The sequence below is a fragment of the Equus asinus genome, chromosome 5 (assembly GCF_041296235.1).
Source record: "Equus asinus isolate D_3611 breed Donkey chromosome 5, EquAss-T2T_v2, whole genome shotgun sequence".
Classification (NCBI taxonomy): domain Eukaryota; kingdom Metazoa; phylum Chordata; class Mammalia; order Perissodactyla; family Equidae; genus Equus; species Equus asinus.
Genome location: NC_091794.1, coordinates 109,383,899 through 109,402,930, shown reverse-complemented (window position 1 = coordinate 109,402,930; position 19,032 = coordinate 109,383,899). Strand labels below are relative to the sequence as shown.

Below are 19,032 nucleotides of genomic sequence, written 5' to 3'. Positions count from 1 at the left end.
TGAGTCACGTCAAAGCCAGTCGGATTTAGAGTCGGCGGGCCCCAGAGACCCTCGAGTGCAGGCTCCCAACCTGGCACCCATCAGGGCCCCTGAGGGACTTGGTTCCAGACTCCCAAGTTAGATTCTCCAGATTGGGGCTGGGAGCCGCACCTATGACATGCTGCCAGCCCCACTGCGGTGATTCTGATGCTCCTGTCCCACCCTCTCACTCAACGCAGAGGACATTGAGGTCCTAAGAGGGGAAGGATGGGCTGTGGTCACCCTCCCCCATCACACATAATGGGCCCCAGAAAGCCAAGGTGATGGCGATGCAAACTTAGCCCAAATGATGTGAACTGAGGGGGCTCTGAGTCCCCTTGGAAGTGCCAATGAGGAACTTAGGCAGGAGGGGTAGGGGTGAAGCCCCAGGCTGGCTCTGAGGCCCTCCTCGTGGAGAAGCCTGGGCCTACGATCAGCCCCCATGGGCTGGAATCCCAGCCTTAGAAAGACTCTGGCTGTGCCATGGAACATTCTCATGGGCTTTGGGGCTTGGGGACCCTGACCCCTCCCAGGTCAGGCCAGGTGCTGGCCGTGATTGAGCCCCAGTGCTGACTCTGTGGCCAGATGTCCTGGACTGATGAGCCGCCAGCCCCTGAGAGGCCGCCATGAATCTCAGGACGGTGGACAGAGGACTCGGCTCTGTTCCCACAGCGCCGTGTGACCCGGCTGATAAGGAGGTGCTTTTGTGTAGTTGCCAGACTGGGCTCAGGCAGGAGGGGGTGGCTGGGGATTGGGCTGGGGCCCACTGGCAGGGGAGTTGGGGGTTGGTGCTCACTTAGCCTCCTACTTTGGAGGTGGAGACTTCTGCTCCATAAGACTGGGGACCCCAGGGTTGGGAGCTGGGGAGAGGAGAGGCTCAGGCTGCCCCAGACCACAGGGCCTGATCGGACCCGAGCAGCCCGGCTCTGGAGGCTGGGACTCTCTCATGAGCCTCCCTGGCCCACCCCGGCTGTGAAGCACCGTGAATTATTCACAAGGGCTCAGCTCTCCCTGGCAGTGGTGAGGGAGGAAGGGCTCCAGCCCTACCAGTGGGAAACTCGATCCCACTCAGGGAGGCTCTGGCAGCAGTGGGCCAAGGCAATGACAAGCTGCAGAGGGAGAGGAAGGCGGGACGGCCTCAGAGTAGGGCCCAGCTAAAGCAAGACTGCACCTTGGGGTGTTAGAAAGGGCTTGAGACGGCAGGAACATGCTGTACCCACCCGCCGTCCTCTCTGGTCTATGCTGGTCCATTGGACAAATCCTCCCAGGGGCAGAGGAATTGCCACAGTGACCTCAAGGGCTGCTGCCACCTGGGAATCCTCCCTTTGAGCACCCTGTGGAAAGGGTCCCTAAGCTGCAGGCATGGAGGCTGGCCGGGGCTGGGCTGGGGCTGTTTCAGGCCCTGGGTCTGAGGGAGATGAAGTGGGAGGGTTCACCCTCCTGGTCAGGAGCACTAGTGGCTGGTGGAGGGGACTCAGGGGTCCGGATCCCCCGTCAGGACTGACTGAGAAGGAGCGAGGAGCCAGTAGCCCTCTGAGCTCCTGACCGCCCTGCTGGAGGGCCTGCGGCCCAGGAACCATTTCCTGCTTGCTCTGCCTCCACTGTGGGCTCACTTGGAGCCTGTGCAGTCAGAGGGAAGCCCTGGGCTCAGTCAGGACCCTCGGGCCTGAGCATCAAGGCTGGGGAGGGAAGGAGGGCACTGTGGCCCTGGGGCCCCCAGGCTCTGCCAGTCACAGCAAGCTGGAACACCAGTCTGCCCAAAGATTTGTATCAGCTCCAGCTCCCCGTGGGTGCCTCCTTCGTCCAAGGCCTCCCCTGACAGGCTGGAAAGCATCCTGGCTGGGAGTCGAGATAAACTCAGAACAGCCCAAACCTGCCCAGTGCCCACTAGGGGCCTGGCACCACACAACAGTCTGAGCCTCACGACGACCCTAGGCAGTAGCTCTGTAATCAGCCCAATTTACAGACTGACTGATTAATGTTTAGGGAGCATCTGCTCTGTGCCAGGCCATATTCTAAGTGCCGCAGATACACTGGTGAACCAAACGAATGTCCCTGCCTCGTGGAGCTAACAGAGAGAGAAACAGGGTCTCTGACAGGTTAATTATTACTGGCTGAGGTCCCACTGGTTCACTGTGTAGCCTTGGTCAAACTGTACCCCTTCTTTGGGTCTGTTTTCACTCCTGGTCCAGGCCCTAATCTCTCAGGGCCTTTCAAGTTCACAGGAGACTCCCCTTTCTCCTTTAATGCAAAGGTTCATGGAGCCTGGCTGCTACCATAGCCCAGTCGGAGGGGTTCAGGCAGCCCCCAGCTGGGGCAGGAAGCCTCAGCAGCTCACCCCTTAGGGAGCCCCAGGGCCTGTGGCTCAGCTGCCCCTTAGAAGGCTAGAGGCTCTGCCTGGGCCTGGGGCTGCCCCTTCCCTGCTGGGTACCTGTTTGTGCCACAGGCAATGGGGGCTCACTCATTCTTAATTACTCCCCCGCCAGGTCTACCCTTGGTGTTTGCTGAGGTCACCTGGGCAGCAGGGCCTGGGGGCAGAGCCTGCACTGGCATGTCCACCCTGGGGACCCTGACCCAGGTGGAGGCTCTGAGAAAGGAGGGGCCTGGTGGAGTCAGGAGTAGCCCCTCTCAGTGGACAGCCTCAACCTCCACCAGCAGCTCCTGATCCAAGGCTAACATGTCACCTTGGCCCCAGCTGGTTTCCCTCCCTGGCCCTGGCCCTCTTCCTGTCCAGCTCTGCCCACCTTTGAGAATGCAAGTCAGATCCCTGGACCAGTCACAGGCTCCCTGCTCACTGACAGGGAAGGCCACTTCTTACAGAGCCCTCCTTGCTCTGGTCCCCCCACACCTCATCTCCAGTTGCTCCCCCATCACCTACTCTGCTTCACCTCCCCCCCTCCTTGCTGCTCCTGCAACAGACCAGAACCCTCCAGCCTTCGCACTGGCTGTTCCCACTGTCTGAAACGCCTCCCCAGAGAGCCCCATGGCTGCTCCCTCCCCTCCTTCAAGGCTTTGCTCCATCTCCCCTTTCCCCAGCCTCCTTCAGATTGGAGCACACCTCCACAGTACACACACTCACTCCCCGTCTTCCTGGGCACCCTTATCACTACCTGGCATTACATTCTGTGCGTCTGTGTGTTCTCTTACTGTCTGTCTCCCCAACTAATGTCTTCCCCATCCTGTCTGCCCAGGGCATAACACTTAGTAAATATTTGTGGAATGAATGAGGAGCCAGGAGTCTCTGAGTCTAGTCTGGCCCTGCCTGCAGCTCACTGCATGTGACCTCAGACCGAACTCCCTTCTGGGCCCCCCGGCCCATTTGGTAAATGGACCTAACCTGCCCGAGCAGCTGAGGCCAGTGTGAGGAGGCATCACAGAGCTCCTGGCCTGGCTGCCCATCTCACCGACTCCCATTTATTCACTCAGCAACTAGCAACCAACACTCCCTCAGTGCCCAGCCCTGTCAGTGCTAGGGATATAGCAAGCCCTCCCGGCTTCGTGGGGTGACATTCGGGGACCTCACAGGGGACAATGAACAAGAAGACAGATGGAGAGCATGCGCCACATTCAGGGAAGTTCTTGCCTATTCCCTCATGTGGGTTTGCCATCCGTCTGGTGGAAGGGAGCTCCGAGAGGCTGGGGTCTGCTGTTGTCACTGCTCACTGCGTCCTGGCATGGAGTAGCCTCATGACATGCGTCCCTAAAATGGATGAAATAAGTGCAAAAGGCAATTCAGGAGTGACAAGCACTATAAAGTGAAATGGGTTAGTTTGGAAGGGGGCGATAGGGTGTTCTTTCAATTGAGGGGGTCAAAGAAGGCCTCTCTGAGGACGTGAGCTGAGCCGAGACCTGAATAGGAAGAGGGACCAGCTGTGGGAAGATCTGGCCTGTGAGCATTGCCGGGAGAAAAACCAGTAGTTGCAGAGGCCCAAGGGGGATCAAGCTTGGCTTCACTGAGGACCATGAGGAAGGCTCGGAAGGCTGGGAGAGGTGCAGGGACCTGTAGCCTTCTGGAAATATTCCAGGCTTGCAGATGGATTGAATGTAAAGCTGCTGTTCTCGAAGCTTCCTCAAATCAGAGCTGCTTTCCTTCCCTGTGCCAGGCCTCATTTGGGATCTTCTCAAATAAGCCAGGAGGCGTGATTGGAGGCCAAGAGAGGTAGAGGCACCAAAGGCTACTTGACTTTCTATCCAGAGCAGCCTTAGCCCACAATGAGGTCTAATCCTTGTGGGATCAGCCCCTTTCTGGTGGCAGTGAGGAGGGCTGCAGGAAACGCTGTTCTTTGATCTGAGTCTGGTTCCGTGGGCAGGTCACTCCTTGTTCCTGTGGCAGTGGTTACAGTAGGCGGCACCAATCTTGGACGGAGATTTCCAACAAACCCTTAGAAGCATCCCATGTTTCTTTCGTGTCATCAGAGGGTTACGTGCTTAATAGTTACAGTTTGTCCATATCATCTTTTTTTCCCGGGAGAAAGAAAAATATCATGATTTATGTAATCATTGCTAGGGAGCCTCAGACCTATAAAGAGGTCAAGGGTCTCCAAAGACTCCTAGAGCTTGGGCTCAAGGGAGGGTGGCATGGTGTCCTTTACTGAAACCGGGGCAGCGAGGTGGGGGGAGATCTGCTCTAGGCATGGAAAGTTCTAGAGGCCTGATCAGTGCACAGATTGAGGAGTGGGCTGAGGTAAGGGGCCAGATATAGACTCCAGATCCAAGCTGGAAAGATGAGGGGCATCGGGTACAGGTGACCTTTGACCCCAGGAAGTAGATGACCCCACTAGGAGGAGAGTATGTTTAGAAAGGAGGCCCTGGGGCACCCTGACATTTGGAGGTCAGGCGGAGGCCAAGGGCCCAGCAAAGGAAGCTGAGGAGGCCTGGCCAGTGAATCTGTGTGTGCTTGTCCAGGAAGCCAAGAAGAGCAGGTATTCAGGAGGCAGGAAGGGCCCCTGTTAGGCAGTGGCCAAGTCAGGTGAGGATGGGAAAGCCACTGGGGTTGGAAGCGAGGAAGTGACGGTGTGGAGGCTCACTGGATGGGTGAGGGGGTTGGTAGCTCAAGATGTGGCTGTGATACCAGGAAGCCAAGACCTGCCCTCCCTCGGAGGAAACATGCAGCTTTCCGAAGCTTCCTCTTCCACTCTCTCACAAGAGGCATGGAGAGGCTGGACAACTAGGATGCCTATTTGCCATATGTGGAAACTGAGGCTTGAGAGGGTAAAGAACTCGCTGCACAGTGTCCTGCACAGTGAGCTGCAGAGTCAGGGTGGTGAACAGAGGCCGGGACAAGGGGCAGGGCTGGGAGCAGAACATTTACCCATGGTGTCACTGCGGCTAGAACTTGAAGGGCTGGAGCCAGGCGGGATCCTGAGGCCGGAGGTCCCCGAGACCCTGCCCCTCTCCTCTAGGCAGTCACTCGCCACAGCAGAAATGACGCCTGGCCTGACCCATGCTTGGCAGGGCCTGGACACCCCAGGCCAGCTATGCCCCCTACCAGAGCACAAGCAGGAGGAATCCTAAAATACAGCAGTGGCTCCAGGCTCATGCCAGGCACGAGGCCTGTGCTGAGGGTTCTCCAAGAATGTTGCATGGACGATTATTGCCCCCACTTTGTGGATGGCTTTGAGAACACAGAGACAAAAGGCAAGACCGTGGCATAGCTTGAGGGGGCCTCACACGCCAGGTCCTTCTTACACCTGGGTCCTTCTCTGCCTCTCTCTTGTCGAGTGATGGTCACCCCCTGTGCCTCAGTTTCCTCATCTGTAAAAGGGGGACAATGCTAACACCTACTCCGTAAGGTCATTAGGGGGACTTGATGAGAGAATGTGTGTCTCATGCTCATTACAGTGCTTGGAACAGAGCGATCATTCAATAAATGGTACCTGTTATCATATTATCAATTATTATTATTATTACTGCTGTTGTAAATTCATCTCTCCATCTAAATTTATTAATTTATTTTGTTCCTTATGCAATCCATATTTTTATAATTTTCGCCAGTACATGTGAGGGTGCGCATCCTTCTTGCCTCCAGGGTAACGAGGCCTGGACCCCCTTTCCAACCCCAGCCCATCAGCATATCTTCCCCATGTCTTGGGGGAAGAGGCTGTGACTCCAGAATGGAGGCCATGAGTGCAGAGGCTGAAATACTAACAGTAATGGTGATAAGCTCGAACATTTACTGAGGGCTTACCCTGTACCAGGGACTCCAGCTGGGAGTGCCAGTCTGTGAGTGGCCTGGCAGGTGGCTGTGGGCATGACTGCCGCCTCCTGCTGGGGTCCTGCTCTGTGCCAGCTTCTCAGACCTTCTTAGGCTGGCTGGGCACTGGGTCACGGATACCTGCCAAGTGTGAGGGCTGGGAGGGCAGAGCTCCCAGCAGATCTGGCACCTTGAGCTGTGTACTTTGCCTCAGGCCTCCCCAGAGAGAGCCCAGTGGGCCCTGGGTAGTGGCCCCCTCCAGCATCTGATCCCCAGGACCCCAGAACTCGCTGTGCCTTGGTTATGGAGTGAATAATTCAGGCCACTGAGTGTTGGTCATGAAATATTAAACAGGCTGTTACTGACGCACCAGCATGTGAATGGGAATGGGGTAGGGGTGGGGGGGCTCGACGCTGGCACTGGGGCGTGGAAGCTGGTGGCCTCAAGCCAGCGTGTTCCTGAGGAGAGGCGTGTGGGTGGGTCCCTGTCTGCTGCCGTGTGCTGCATTGGTAACACTGGCTCGTGAGCACCACTCTGCACCCAAACATGGGTCAGGTAACGAAGGACAGCCTACCCCCTCCTCAGGGTCCCTGCTCCTCCCCAAATTCGTGAAGTGCCAGGCTCAGTGTCAGCCTCAGCAAATGGCAGCTGTGCTTCTGGGGAGGGGGTGCCCACATCAAGAGGAAGGAGAGAGCAGGGACTGGGTGCTCAGTGGGGGCTGGAGGCAGCCTGGGGTCAAGGGTCAGGGAAGGGAACAGAGCCCAGGGTTTTAGGGCCAGTGAGAAGTCAGCTGGGAGTGTCCAAGGGGTGTGTGAGAGGGAGGGGCCAAGTCATGTCTGGGGTGACAAGAGGGTAGGTGAGTGGGCAGAGGGAGGAGGAGTGGGTGGCCTGGTGCTGGTGTTAATGGATGGGTGAGGGAGGGAGGGCACGGATGGATGGGGCGGAGCGTGTGATTGATCTCATGAGGGGATGGATGGGGGAGGCAGATGGATGAGAAGATGTGAAGTTGGATGAAGCACTGTACTTCCTGGGGCTCAGAGAGCTGATCTAGCACCGGGAGACGCAGCCCCCAGCCTGAGCTTAGACTGGGTGGGCAGCTTCTGGGTGTGGGCCTAGATTGTGGCTCCACCTAGTGCCCGACTCTGGTAACTACACCCCAGGCTGTCCACACCCATTGTGAAGCCCGAAAAACTAAGGCTCAGCCAGTGGCCAGACCAGCTTCCCTATTTCCCAGCAGCACTCCTCCTCATGGGGCTGGTTACCTGTTCCCAGTTAGCACCCCTCTGTGGGGGCTGGGGAACAGGGATGAGAGGCAGTGACAATTGCAAACTAGGCCCCAGGGAAGCCCCAGGGAGTGAAGACCTGGCATGCCAGCCCTCCATCACACAGACAGATGTGTGCTCAAATGCCACTGACCAGCTATGTGACCTTTGGCAAGCCCCTGAGCCTCAACCGCCCCTCTGGAAAATGGGGATGACAGTAGGATCTAAGGGAGGTCAATGAGAACCTGCCCGCTGATACCATAGCTCACGGGAAGTGCTCACTAAACGGTGGCCACATGTAGGCTTGCCAGAGTAACAACAACCAGGATATCCAACTGAATTTTAATTTCAGATAACAAATAATGGGTTTTTTGGGGGGAGGGTTGGGTTTTTTTCTTTCTGCTTTTTCTCCCCAAATCCCCCCAGTATATAGTTGTATATTTTAGTTGTGGGTCGCCACCTCAGCATGGCCTGATGAACGGTGCCATGTCCACGCCCAGGATCCGAACCAGCGAAACCCTGGGCCGCCGTAGCAGAGCGCATGAACTTAACCACTCGGCCATGGGGCAGGCCCCAACAAATAATGTTTTAGTTTAAGTATGTCCTATGCCATATTTGGAACATACTTATACTAGAAAATGATTCATTGTTTATCTAAAATTCAGATAAATTAACAAATGCACCAGATTTAACTGGGCATCCTGTGTTTTATCTGGCAATCCTACCACTCTGCCCTCTGAGAATTCAGTCTTCTGGGGGAGGCAGAGGCCAGAATCAGTTATGGTCAACCAAGCACAACAGGTGGTCCATGGAGTGAGCCCAGGGCAAGGTGGGGCATGGGAAACCAGGGAAGGCCTCATGGAGGAGGGATCTGTACTGAATCTTAAAGAGTGGAAGAGGGAAGGGCGTTCTAGATGGAGGGGGGACATGATTAAAGGCATAGAGGTCAGGCAGCAGGTGTGGGGACTAACAGTGACAGTGGGTCAGTGTGCCTGAAAAGGTAGGGAGAGGCCAGGTCACCACGTCCTTGTAAAATGGTGGGTTATTTACTCAGATGTGCACTGTGGACAAGAGGCTGCTGGGGGTGGGGGTGGGAGCGGGGGGAGGGGCAGCAAGACAGAAGGGTGCCCCTGAGGGAGACTGGCGCAGGACTGAGTCCAGAGGGAGTCAGGGACAGCGGGGCCTGGTAGCTAGGCCTTCTCCAACCCACCCTCCCAACCCTCCAGAGCTCCCCAGAAGGAGGGAGGCGAGGGGAGTAAGAAGGCTTTGGAAGGGCGCAGCACTGAGAGCCCACTGTGGCTGCTGCGTCTCTCCAGGGGAGTGAATGCCCAAACCAAGAACGGTGCCACGCCCTTGTACCTGGCGTGCCAGGAGGGCCACCTGGAGGTGACGCAGTACCTGGTGCAAGAGTGCGGCGCGAACCCGCACGCGAGCGCCCACGACGGCATGACCCCGCTGCACGCTGCGGCGCAGATGGGCCACAGCCCGGTCATCGTGTGGCTGGTGAGCTCCGGGAGGCGGCGGGACGGGGCGGGGCCCGGGTGGGGTGGGGCCTGCACTGGAAGGGGGCGGGGTCAGAAGGGGCCTGGCGCCCAGCCACCCCTCTCTCCCCCGGCCCCTCCCGCCCAGGTGAGCTGCACCGACGTGAGCCTGTCGGAGCGGGACAAGGATGGCGCCACGGCCATGCATTTCGCGGCGAGCCGCGGCCACGCCAAAGTGCTCAGCTGGCTCCTGCTGCACGGTGGCGAGATCTCCGCCGACCTGTGGGGCGGGACCCCGCTGCATGACGCCGCCGAGAATGGGGAGCTGGAGGTGAGGGCGGGGCCGGGGGCGGGGCCAGGCGGGCGGGCGGGCGGGGCGGGCGCCCTCTGCTGGCCCCGCGCTCTCAGTGCAGTTCTCCCAGCGCGCGGGGGCCCAGGCTGGCGGCCGGGGGTCCTCACTGCGCCCCGCGCAGTGCTGCCAGATCTTGGTAGTGAACGGCGCGGAGCTGGACGTCCGCGACCGCGACGGGTACACGGCCGCCGACCTCTCGGACTACAACGGCCACAGCCACTGCACCCGCTACCTGCGCACCGTGGAGAACCTGGTACGTCCCGGACGCTGCTCCCTGGCGTCATCTCACCCCCGCCCTCAGCTCCCCCGAGAGGGAGGTGGTGTTACCTCTTTTACCACGAAGGAAGCTGAGGTTCAGGGACCTGAAGCCTCTTACCCAGCGAGTAAGAGCCCTACACCATTACCCCACATGAACTCTCAGCCCAGAACCACTGATCATTGAGGAGTGAGGGGCTGGAGGCAAAAAGGTCAAGGAAGGAGGACCAGCTTCCTCCTGATAAGAAAGAAGGCTGGAGAAATCACAAGACACTTACATACCGATGGAAATAGTCATCTTCGTCGACCCGTTCACAGCCCACAGTATTAGCTCATTTAACTCACCACCGCCTTCTCAGGTAGGCAGTGTGTTAGGGTCCCCATTTCAAAGGTGGGTAAACTGAGTCTCAGGGGGACCCCAGGTCACACAGCTGTTAGAAGGTGGAGCCGGGTGGCCTGGCCCGGAGCCACCTCTTTTGACTACTACACTGTATGAGCTCACTTTGTGGCTGCTTTGTAACTGGAAACTTGTGTTGTTCTTTTTAAATTATTTTATTATGGTTACACAGCTGTGTAGTAACCCACTGGGACTTGAGCTCAGGTGTGGGTGGCTCCAAGTCCAGGACTCTGCTTCATCTGGTGCAATGCCTGCTTTGGAGAGGAGGGAGGAAAAGGGGTGGGCCTCACAGGCACCTTCAGAAGCACCCGCTCAGGGGGCAGCCTGGCCCCCAACCCAGAGCATGGCTGCCCTATCTGCAAGCATAGGGGGCACCCTGTTCTGGGGAATCAAGGGTACAACAAGGCCCAGGAGTCAGAGACTGCCACTGATCCCGAGGAGGCTTTTCCCCCCAGAAAGGGACACTCAGAGAGAGTAGTGGTCCAACATGTAGTGAGCGCCCTGTCACCAGGGTATACAAGCAGGGGTGGATGCTGTGAAGGGCATTTCTGCACCAGAGGTGGGTTCCTTCCCACTGAGAGAGTCTGTGATTCTGTTTTCGGGGTGCAGTGGGGGGTGGCACAGAGCCTCAGCCCCCCAGCCCCTCCTGACAGTGTCTGCAGCTGCTGGCAGTAAGCAACGAGCACCATTCCTTGAGTTCGGACTCTGGCAGGTCCCCTTCCTAGTGCTCTATGGTGTAATCTTAGTTCATCTTCACAGTAAATTAATACTGATAGTTGACACATATGGCATTTATTAGCTAACATACCCTGGCACTTCACTAACTTTTCAAATCTTTTTCACAACCCAGTGGGGCAGGCAGTAGTGTTTCCTCATTTACAGATGAAGAAACTCAGGTGCAGAAAAGATAAGTGACTTGCCCAAGGTCACATAGCTAGTAGGTGGAGGAGGTGAAATTTGAAGCCAGCATCCCAGGCTGCACAGCCCGTGCCCCTAACCTCCATTATCCCTGGGGTCAGGGCTGGGCACCCCCAGTGCCCACTGCTGTCATCTAAGAAAAGAGCATCTTCAGGCTGCCGCCCCAAACCCAGCTCCTGTTGGCTCCCCTTGGCTCATGGGGTAGGCAGCAGGGCCTGGTCCCCCTGAGCTGGGTAGGATGTGGGGGCCCTGGCCCCCTCACTCAGGGGGACCCAGCTGCAGCAGTGACAGATCCAAGCCACCAAGGAGGCTGGCCCAGAAAAGGCAAACACTCTCACAGAGCCACTAATTACGGGGCCAATGAGCGTGGCTGCTGAGCTGTTACCTGGTGCCAGGCCTGCCTTGCACTCCCAGGGGGCCTGTGACACTTCTCAGGCAGGGAGGGGGCGCAGGGCAGGGAGGAGCAGGCCTGGGCAGGAGCAGCGAGCAAGCCGGCTTGCAGCAGCAGGGCCAGCATGGGCAACGTAAGCAGGGCCCCCACCCCAGCCAGCTCCCATGCCAGGAGGGTCAGGCCTGTGGGCAGGGGCACAGACAGTGGTGGGGGATGGAAGGCTTGGCAGCCTGAGTTCAGGCTGCCCACGCAGCTCAGCTGGGCCGCCCCAGGCCCCACCCTTTTCCCAAGGGCCCCTTCAGGAGGCAGGGGCTGGGCTGGTCTTGGGATTTGCCTCAGTTGGGCAAGGAGGGACAGTGGTTGTTGGCCAGGTAATGGGGGATCAGTCTTGCCTGCAAGTTGTGGGGGCCCTGACCCCCTCCCCCACCCCCAGCTGCTGCATGTATTCTCACCAGCTGCAGGGCCTGAGCCCCAGCCCCACAGATACACTGGAGCCCAGGCCCTCTGCCCATTCATAAGGAAGGAGAAGGCTGGTGCCATGGCAGTCCTTCCCTTGGGGTCCAGCCCAGGTCCCCTCTTCTGTCAGTCTCTCCCCACCACAAGGAGGAAGGGGACAGGGGTGGGAATTTCGCAGGAACCCATGGTCCTGCTGCCAGGGGGCAGGGCTTGAATTTTAGCCTGGGAAGAACCTGAGAGACCCTCTTGTGATGGGGAGGAGAACCCAGAAAGGGAAGCGCCTTGGCTGAGGTCACAGAGTGAGAGCATGCCTGAGCAGGACCCTGGCCCAGAGTGTGCTGGTCCTCACGGCCTCCTCTTCTGCTCAGAGTGTAGAGCACCGCGTGCTGTCCCGGGATCCGTCCGCTGAGCTGGAGACCAAGCAACCCGACTCGGGCATGTCCTCGCCCAATACCACCATGTCGGTCCAGCCACCGAACTTTGACCTCAGCTCGCCCACCAGCACCCTCTCCAACTATGACTCCTGCTCCTCCAGCCACTCCAGCATGAAGGGCCAGCGCCGCCCCCTGCGTGGTGAGTGGGCCAGAAGAGGGAGGAGGGAGAGCAGACAGGAGCCAGACCACTAGACCCTGAGGGCTGGCCTGGGGCCCACTCCACCCACAGCTAATGATGGAGGCTACCCAGGTCACCAGGAGGGGACACTGGTTCTGGTGAGAGACAGGTGACATGCATACTTGTGTGTGCCCATCACAGGCATACCTGTACTTTCACACGTACTCTCCCTCAGACAAAACCCCCCTGCACCCAACACACAATTCCATATCCTCACTCACACATGCACAAAATGTTCCCTAGACCTCACACCCGCCCACCCACACTCAAGAGTGCACACTTGGGGGCTGGCCCCATGGCCCAGTGGTTAAAGCTCCATGCGCTCTGCTTCGGCAGCCTGGGTTCATGAGTTCAGATCCCAGGTGCAGATCTACGCCACTTGTCAAGCCATGCTGTGGCAGCATCCCACATACAAAATAGAGGAAGACTGGCAACAGATGTCAGCTCAGGGCTAATCTTTCTCCAAAAAAAGAGTGCACAACTGTACCTGTGTACACACAATACACAGATATGAAGGCACAGCCACACGTACGGAGCCGCACAGATACAAGCACACACCTGCACTACACACAGACACATAACCTTCTATTTCCATACTCAGACATACACACAGACACAAACACACACACATGATGCCCACAGACCAATGCACACACATTCACAAGTACAAAGAAGCATGTGCACACACTCACAAATATACATGAATGCACAAATGCTCAGGCAGAAGCCAAGCAGGTGTCTACACACACTCTGACCATGCCTTGAGCATGGGTGTCTGTCCACCTGCCATGCCTGCTTCATGCCACCAGGTGATGGCCTGCAGAGATGGCAGGGGGCCCTGCAAAGACTGGGTGTGGTCATCCATACTCCTGCCACCTTGCCCTGCCAGATCTGCCCTGAGGGGTGGCCCTTCTGCTCTCCACATGGCCCTGCTCCACAGGCACGCCCTCTGGTGCCTCCCCTCTAAACCTGAGCACATTGTCTTTCCCCGACAAGTGCAGGGCCCGGGCCCACAGTGGGGCCATACCAAGCTGTGGCCCTGAGCCCCCCTGGCCCTCTGGTGAGTTGTTTCCAGGCAGTGGAGGTCTCGGTCCTGGGGGACAGCCTCTCTTGCAAACTCCCAAACCCAGCCTTCCTTCCATCCCCAGGGCTTCCCAGTGCAAGGGCTGCAGATATACAGAGCTACATGGACATGCTGAGCCCGGAGCTGGGCCTGCCCCGTGACAAGATGGAGAGAAGCACACCACCACCACCCAGCTTCCCTCCGCCACCCCCACCCCCAGGCACCCAACTGCCCCCACCTCCACCAGGCTACCCAGCTCCCAAGCCCCCTGTGGGGCTACAGGCAGCTGACATCTACATGCAGACCAAGAACAAACTCCGCCACGTGGGGACTGAGCCCTTCAAGAAGGAGGTAGTGAACCCTTAGCCACCTGCTGGCCTCCCAGCACCGGGACTAGGCTGATGGAGAGCAGTGGAGGCCAATGGTCTGTTCAAGCTCCTGCCCAGCCCTATGGGGGCTCAGGGCTGGGCACTGGGAACAGGGAGATGAGTAAGACAAAGCCACCACCCTTTGGGGAGCTGGGGGCAGGGGAGGGGTGAAGGAACATATACCCAGACAGCGTGCCTCTCAGGGAGTTGGGTCCTCCCCCTCCTTACACAGAGTGTCAGGGTGGTCGTGGAGTTGGCAGAGAATATGTGCACACTGCCTCTCCACAGACATACACATGCCCACAGCCCCGGGCTTAGGCGGAGAATAGCTCCCAGGGGGGTGTCTTCCAGTAGGAGATGCGGATGGCATGGCTGTGCATGTGAGGGCCAGGAGGAGGGTGGAGGCAAGGTGAGAGGGCACTAGCAAGACTCAGCACCCATTGGCTTGGGGGCTGGGGCTGCGGTAACTGGTGGCTGGCTCCCCAGTTTGGGGCTTGAGCTCCCAAGTGGGTAGAAGGGCCAGTCCTGAGATGGGATCCTCTGGGAGAAGCAAGCTTGTGAGAAAGGGATGAATCTGGTGTGGGCACGTTGAGTGCCAGGTGCCCAGGGTGTCAGGGCCTGTAGGATCCTGGCTGAGCTCTGGGGCAGGGAGAGGGGCAAACGGCTGGTCTGGACAGCTCTGAGAGTCCTGGGCAGGGAGACCCAGAGGAGGTCCTGTGGTACTGGCCAAAAGGACAAAGCAAGGCTGGCCTGTGGCAGGTGGGCATGCATGCAGCCTGAGCCCTCAGGTGACCGAGTGTGGGATGGAGGCCCCTGAGGGTCCTGTGGGAGGCCTGACCTTGTAGTTCTCCCTCCAGTCCAAGGCAAGCCACTCCAGGGCCAAACTGAATAACCAATTAGCACAGGTGACTGAGGTCACAAGGCCACTGAGCAGGGAAGGGGAGGGCCATAGCATCCACAGAGACTCCACCTGCCCCCTCTTCATGCCACCTCAGACCAAGCTCTCAGTTGGGTTCCCCTTTCATCTCCACCAGATGGAGGAGGCTCAGGAGAGGCCTGCAGGGGGCCTAGGGCCAGCGGACTTCCCCAGCCAGATGTGTGGGCCCTGCCCAAAGCCGCAGGACAGGTGGCCGGGCCTGCACCCCCTCCCCTCCCCTGAGCCATAGCATCAGGCCTGTGCTGCCCCCATGCCCCTCCTGGGTGTGTGCGTGTCGGTCTGCAGGCACCGGGTGCTCCACAAAGGGCCCTTTGTGTGCCCGCAGTGCCCTCCGCCTGGTCGGGGCTTTGCCTGACTGTGGGCGGGAGCAGGTTCGTGGCTTCCACGCCTCGGAGCTGCAGGGGGCGCGGAGGGGCGGGCTGGCCCAGAAAACAAATCCTTCGGTGTCCCGTTTCCTGAAACGTGAGCCAGGTCGGGTGGAGCGTGGAGGGTCCGGGGCCACCGCGGGGACACACGGGCTGGGGGGTGAGACGAAGGACAGCCCCCCACCTGGAGACTCGGCCTTTGGCCCTGCTGGCTCACATCCTCCTTCTCAGGCTGGGCTTAGCGGGGGGCATCTGCGAAAGAGCGGGCTGCTGTGCTGTCACCCGAGCCCGCCTTGCCGCCCCTGAAACTCGAGGCTTGGGCGCGGGTGTCGGTTTACGAGGATGGCGATGGTTTCCAGATGCGGGAGGGGAAGGGCAGGGGCGTGACCTGGAACCCAGGGGGGCCAAATATCGGGGGCTCCACTGCCTGCGGTCAAGACCGCATTCTGTCTCCCGCGTATGGAGGAGATGAGTAGGGGGATGAAGCCCCGGGTGCCCAGCGCCTAGCGAGGGAGAGAGGCGCAGGGGGCGGGGCCACATCTGGCCCGAGGTGCAGGCGCGGCAAGGCCGGGTGTGGCACAGCAGTTGGCGGCTCGGTGGCGTCCCCTACTGCTGGGGGGGTTCCGCTCGGGATTGGCGGGTCCTGGGTGATGTCAGGCCGACAGAGCTCATAGGCGCGGGCGGGCACGGGCTGGGCTGTAACCTGAGAGGAAGGATCAGATAGCGCAGGTGTCCGGTCCATGCCGCCCCCACCGCCAGGTGCACAGCGGGGGCCACTGGCACAGGCGCAGGTAGGAGCAGCCCCAGCCCCGGGGCGGGCGGCTGAGAGCCCTGGGCAAGCAAGAGCCTAACAGGACTTGGGCTCTCGAGAGGGCGCCCTCGGGGCCAGGACTCCCGCAAGAGAGGGTTCGGGGGAGCCTCGGGGACGCGCGGGACGGTCTGGCAGCCGGCGGTGGGGTGCGGCTGAGGCCTTAGCGCTGGCGAAGCTGGGAGCTGCCCCTTCTCCGGCTCCACCCCGCCCCTGGGCCCGCCCCTTCTAGCCTCACTGGGGGCCCTTGTGCCCCTTGGCGTGCGCCCAGAACCCCTCACTGTAGAGTCGACCGAGCCTGCCCTTCTACCGAGGCCCCCATAACCCTCCCCCCATCCCTGTTCTGAGAACAGGAGGGTCTGGGAACGGGCTTGGTTGCAGCCTGCGACGGCCGCTGGCCGCGAGCCCCGAGAAGGTGAAGAGCGGGCGGGGGGCGGGGGCGGAGGAGGCATAAGGGCCAAGTGCCTGAAGCCCACTTCGCCGCCGTTTTCCCACAGCTGAGCTCCCGCGACGGCCACAACGGGCTGCGGAGGCAGGACTCCAGCCGCAAGCCCCGCGCCTTCAGCAAGCAGCCCAGCACGGGGGACTACTACCGCCAGCTGGGCCGCTGTCCCGGGGAGCCGCCGGCCGCACGCCCGGGCATGGCGCACAGCGAGGAGGTGCGTGCCCGCCAGCCCGCGCCCGCCGGCCGCCCGGGACCCGGCCGGGCCGCCCGCTTCTCACTCGCTGGCCCCTCCGCTCCCCCGCAGGCGGCGCTGCTCCCCGGGAACCATGTGCACAACGGCTGCGCCGCGGACCCCAAGGCGTCCAGGGAGCTGCCGCCGCCGCCGCCACCGCCGCCGCCCCTGCCCGAGGCCCTGAGCTCGGCGCCGCCTGCTCCGCCTCTGCCCTTTGAGGGCGCCGGTCCCGGCTGCGGGCAGCGGCGCTCCTCCTCGTCCACTGGCAGTGAGTAGGGGAGGGTGGGGGGGGGCGGTGCTAGCCCTGAAGGGGAGGGAAATCTCAACACCGCCCCCTCCCCAGCTGCGACTGCCCTAGTGCTTTCTCTTTTCCTGCTTGTTCTTCCTGCAGCCCCTACTCCAGTGAGGACTTGATCCTAAGAGAAGGTTCTGAGTCAGAGCAGGATGCACATGTGTGTGTTAGCTTGTCCTCCTTGATTCTGGGGGTCAGGTAAATGGACCAGATTTAGCTGGGTCCGGTTCATTTGTCCTTCATGTGATGTTGACTAGGGCAGTAGAATTGACTGGAAGATCTGAGCTGTGTGATCTGGGGCACATCCACTTCCCTCTCTGGGCCTCCCAGCTCTTGTAGCTGGTGATTCGGATTAGCTGGTGCTAGAGGGAAGCTCTGAGAAGTAGAACCGGCTTCAAGGAGTCAGAGCTGCTGGCCGACTTTCTTCCTGCCCCACATCTATCCTGAGCCTCTCCTCCACTCCTCACCTCTTTCTCTTGTATTTCCAAGCTGGCTACAGCCCTGAGCCCTTCTCAGATGCGTCAGGGATTCTTCCCAGCCACGTCTCCCCCAGGGGCCTCACTCAGGCCAGACAGGGTCTGGCTTAGGGGACAAGACCAGTGACCCATCATGCCCTGCCCTCCCCGTCCTGGTGACTCCCCTGGGCATCATTTTTTAAGAGCTAGACTGGTGAGGCTGGCCCAGTGGCGCAGCGGTTAAGTTTGCGTGTTCCAATTCGGCGGCCCAGGATTCACTGGTTCGGATCCCAGGTGCGGACACAGCACCGCCTGTCAAGCCATGCTGTGGTGGGCATCCCACATATAAAGTAGAGGAAGATGGGCACGGATGTTAGCTCAGGGCCAGTCTTCCTCAGCAAAAAGAGGAAGATTGGCAGCAGATGTTAGCTCAGGGCTAATCTTCCTCAAAAAAACAAAAAAGAGCTAGACTGCTGACCAGGATTCCTGGGCTTCCCTTCTGTAATATGGGACAGTCTCCTGCATGCCAAGGCTCCTGGAAGGCCCAGGAGGTAGTGCCTGGGTGCTGATGCTCCCATCCCAGCCTTGGGGGAGGTGGAGTGCCTTTCTCACCCAGCTGCTCAGTGCAGGGACCATGCGTAGTGGTACCATCCAAAACTTCACCTCTCTGACTGGGAATGTGAGGGTGCAGTGGGGTCCAGGGTAGGGCCAGCCTAGGCTCCCTGGGGTACCTATGGAGCCCCAGCCCCTGCAGACCAGAGCCATAGTAGCATGTCCACCCACCAGAAAGGCCCCAAGCTCTGGGGTCAGCTTCTTCTCTCTACAGCCTGGAGCAGAGCTGAAGCTAGGAACAGAAGAAAAATAGACTCTGGGCTTCTCTAGACACCCCTTCTCAGCAGAGTCTGGGCTGGATGCCCTATGCCAACCCAATGCCAAGATTGAGGCCCTTGCTAGGGGAGCCAGGGCCAGTAGCAGCCCTGCCCAACTCTCAGGGACACCAGCAAAGCTGGGAACTGGGCGGACCACCCTTGCGGAGCCCCAGAGCCGCCTGAGCCAGGGTCAGATGGGCAGGAAAGTTCCTCCTCTCCTCTCCCCCCTCCTCTGCGCATCTCCCTCCCCTCCTCCTGCCCTCCCTGGCCTTCTCTTTGTCCTAGCCTCACCCTGGCCCCCTCCCCCTCCTAACTTCGCTGTCACTTCTCTCCTCTCGGTCCCTAGAAGTGAGAGTCCTGAGGCACAGGAAGAGTGAGTAGCTGCGTGCGCGGCTCCTGGCTGAGGCGCGGGGGCGGGGGATAAGGCGCTCTCAGGAAAAACGATGCCGAAGGGGTACGGGACTTGAGGAAAGGGCAGAGCCAGGGTCGGGCAGGAGAGAGGTCCTCGATGCCACATGCGGGGCCTCCGGACCCACCTGCCCTCCTACCCCCACCACACTCGTGTGCACGCGCATGCATTCCGCGCCCGGCCGACGGTTTTGCCTAAATAAATGAGCCTACCGCCGGTGCCTGCCCGGCACCTTTCCGTTTTCCCCCTTCCGCTACTGCGCTCTGGGATCACCAGCCTGGGCAACCCAGGAGCTGTTGGCCCGTTTTGTTCCCCTCACCCAACCATGACTCCTTCCTCAGGCTCTAAAGACAATCCTCCCCAAACTCCAGTCACCTCCGCCGGCCTCGTCGGAAAATGCAAACTCCGCTCCGGGCATTTGCATGTTATCCGCCTGGCCCTTCTTCCTGGGTGT

General features: G+C 59.7%; 1 protein-coding gene across 11 annotated transcripts in view; it reads left to right on the top strand.

Moving 5' to 3' along the window:
• ESPN (espin) overlaps nucleotides 1-19,032 on the top strand; it is a 32,114-nt gene that overhangs the window by 5,032 nt on the left and 8,050 nt on the right. For 6 of the 11 annotated variants that reach the window (XM_070511224.1, XM_070511222.1, XM_070511220.1 and 3 more), the window contains exons 3-10: nucleotides 8,790-8,976; nucleotides 9,103-9,285; nucleotides 9,428-9,559; nucleotides 12,092-12,296; nucleotides 13,484-13,749; nucleotides 16,374-16,535; nucleotides 16,626-16,821; nucleotides 18,516-18,542. In XM_070511224.1, the coding sequence (XP_070367325.1) occupies nucleotides 8,790-8,976; nucleotides 9,103-9,285; nucleotides 9,428-9,559; nucleotides 12,092-12,296; nucleotides 13,484-13,749; nucleotides 16,374-16,535; nucleotides 16,626-16,821; nucleotides 18,516-18,542 (1,358 nt within the window). Of the gene's footprint in view, nucleotides 1-8,789; nucleotides 8,977-9,102; nucleotides 9,286-9,427; nucleotides 9,560-12,091; nucleotides 12,297-13,483; nucleotides 13,750-15,718; nucleotides 15,860-16,373; nucleotides 16,822-18,515; nucleotides 18,543-19,032 lie in introns of those variants that run through there. The other 5 variants (XM_044769571.2, XM_044769567.2, XM_044769569.2 and 2 more) reach the window with 4 other exon arrangements.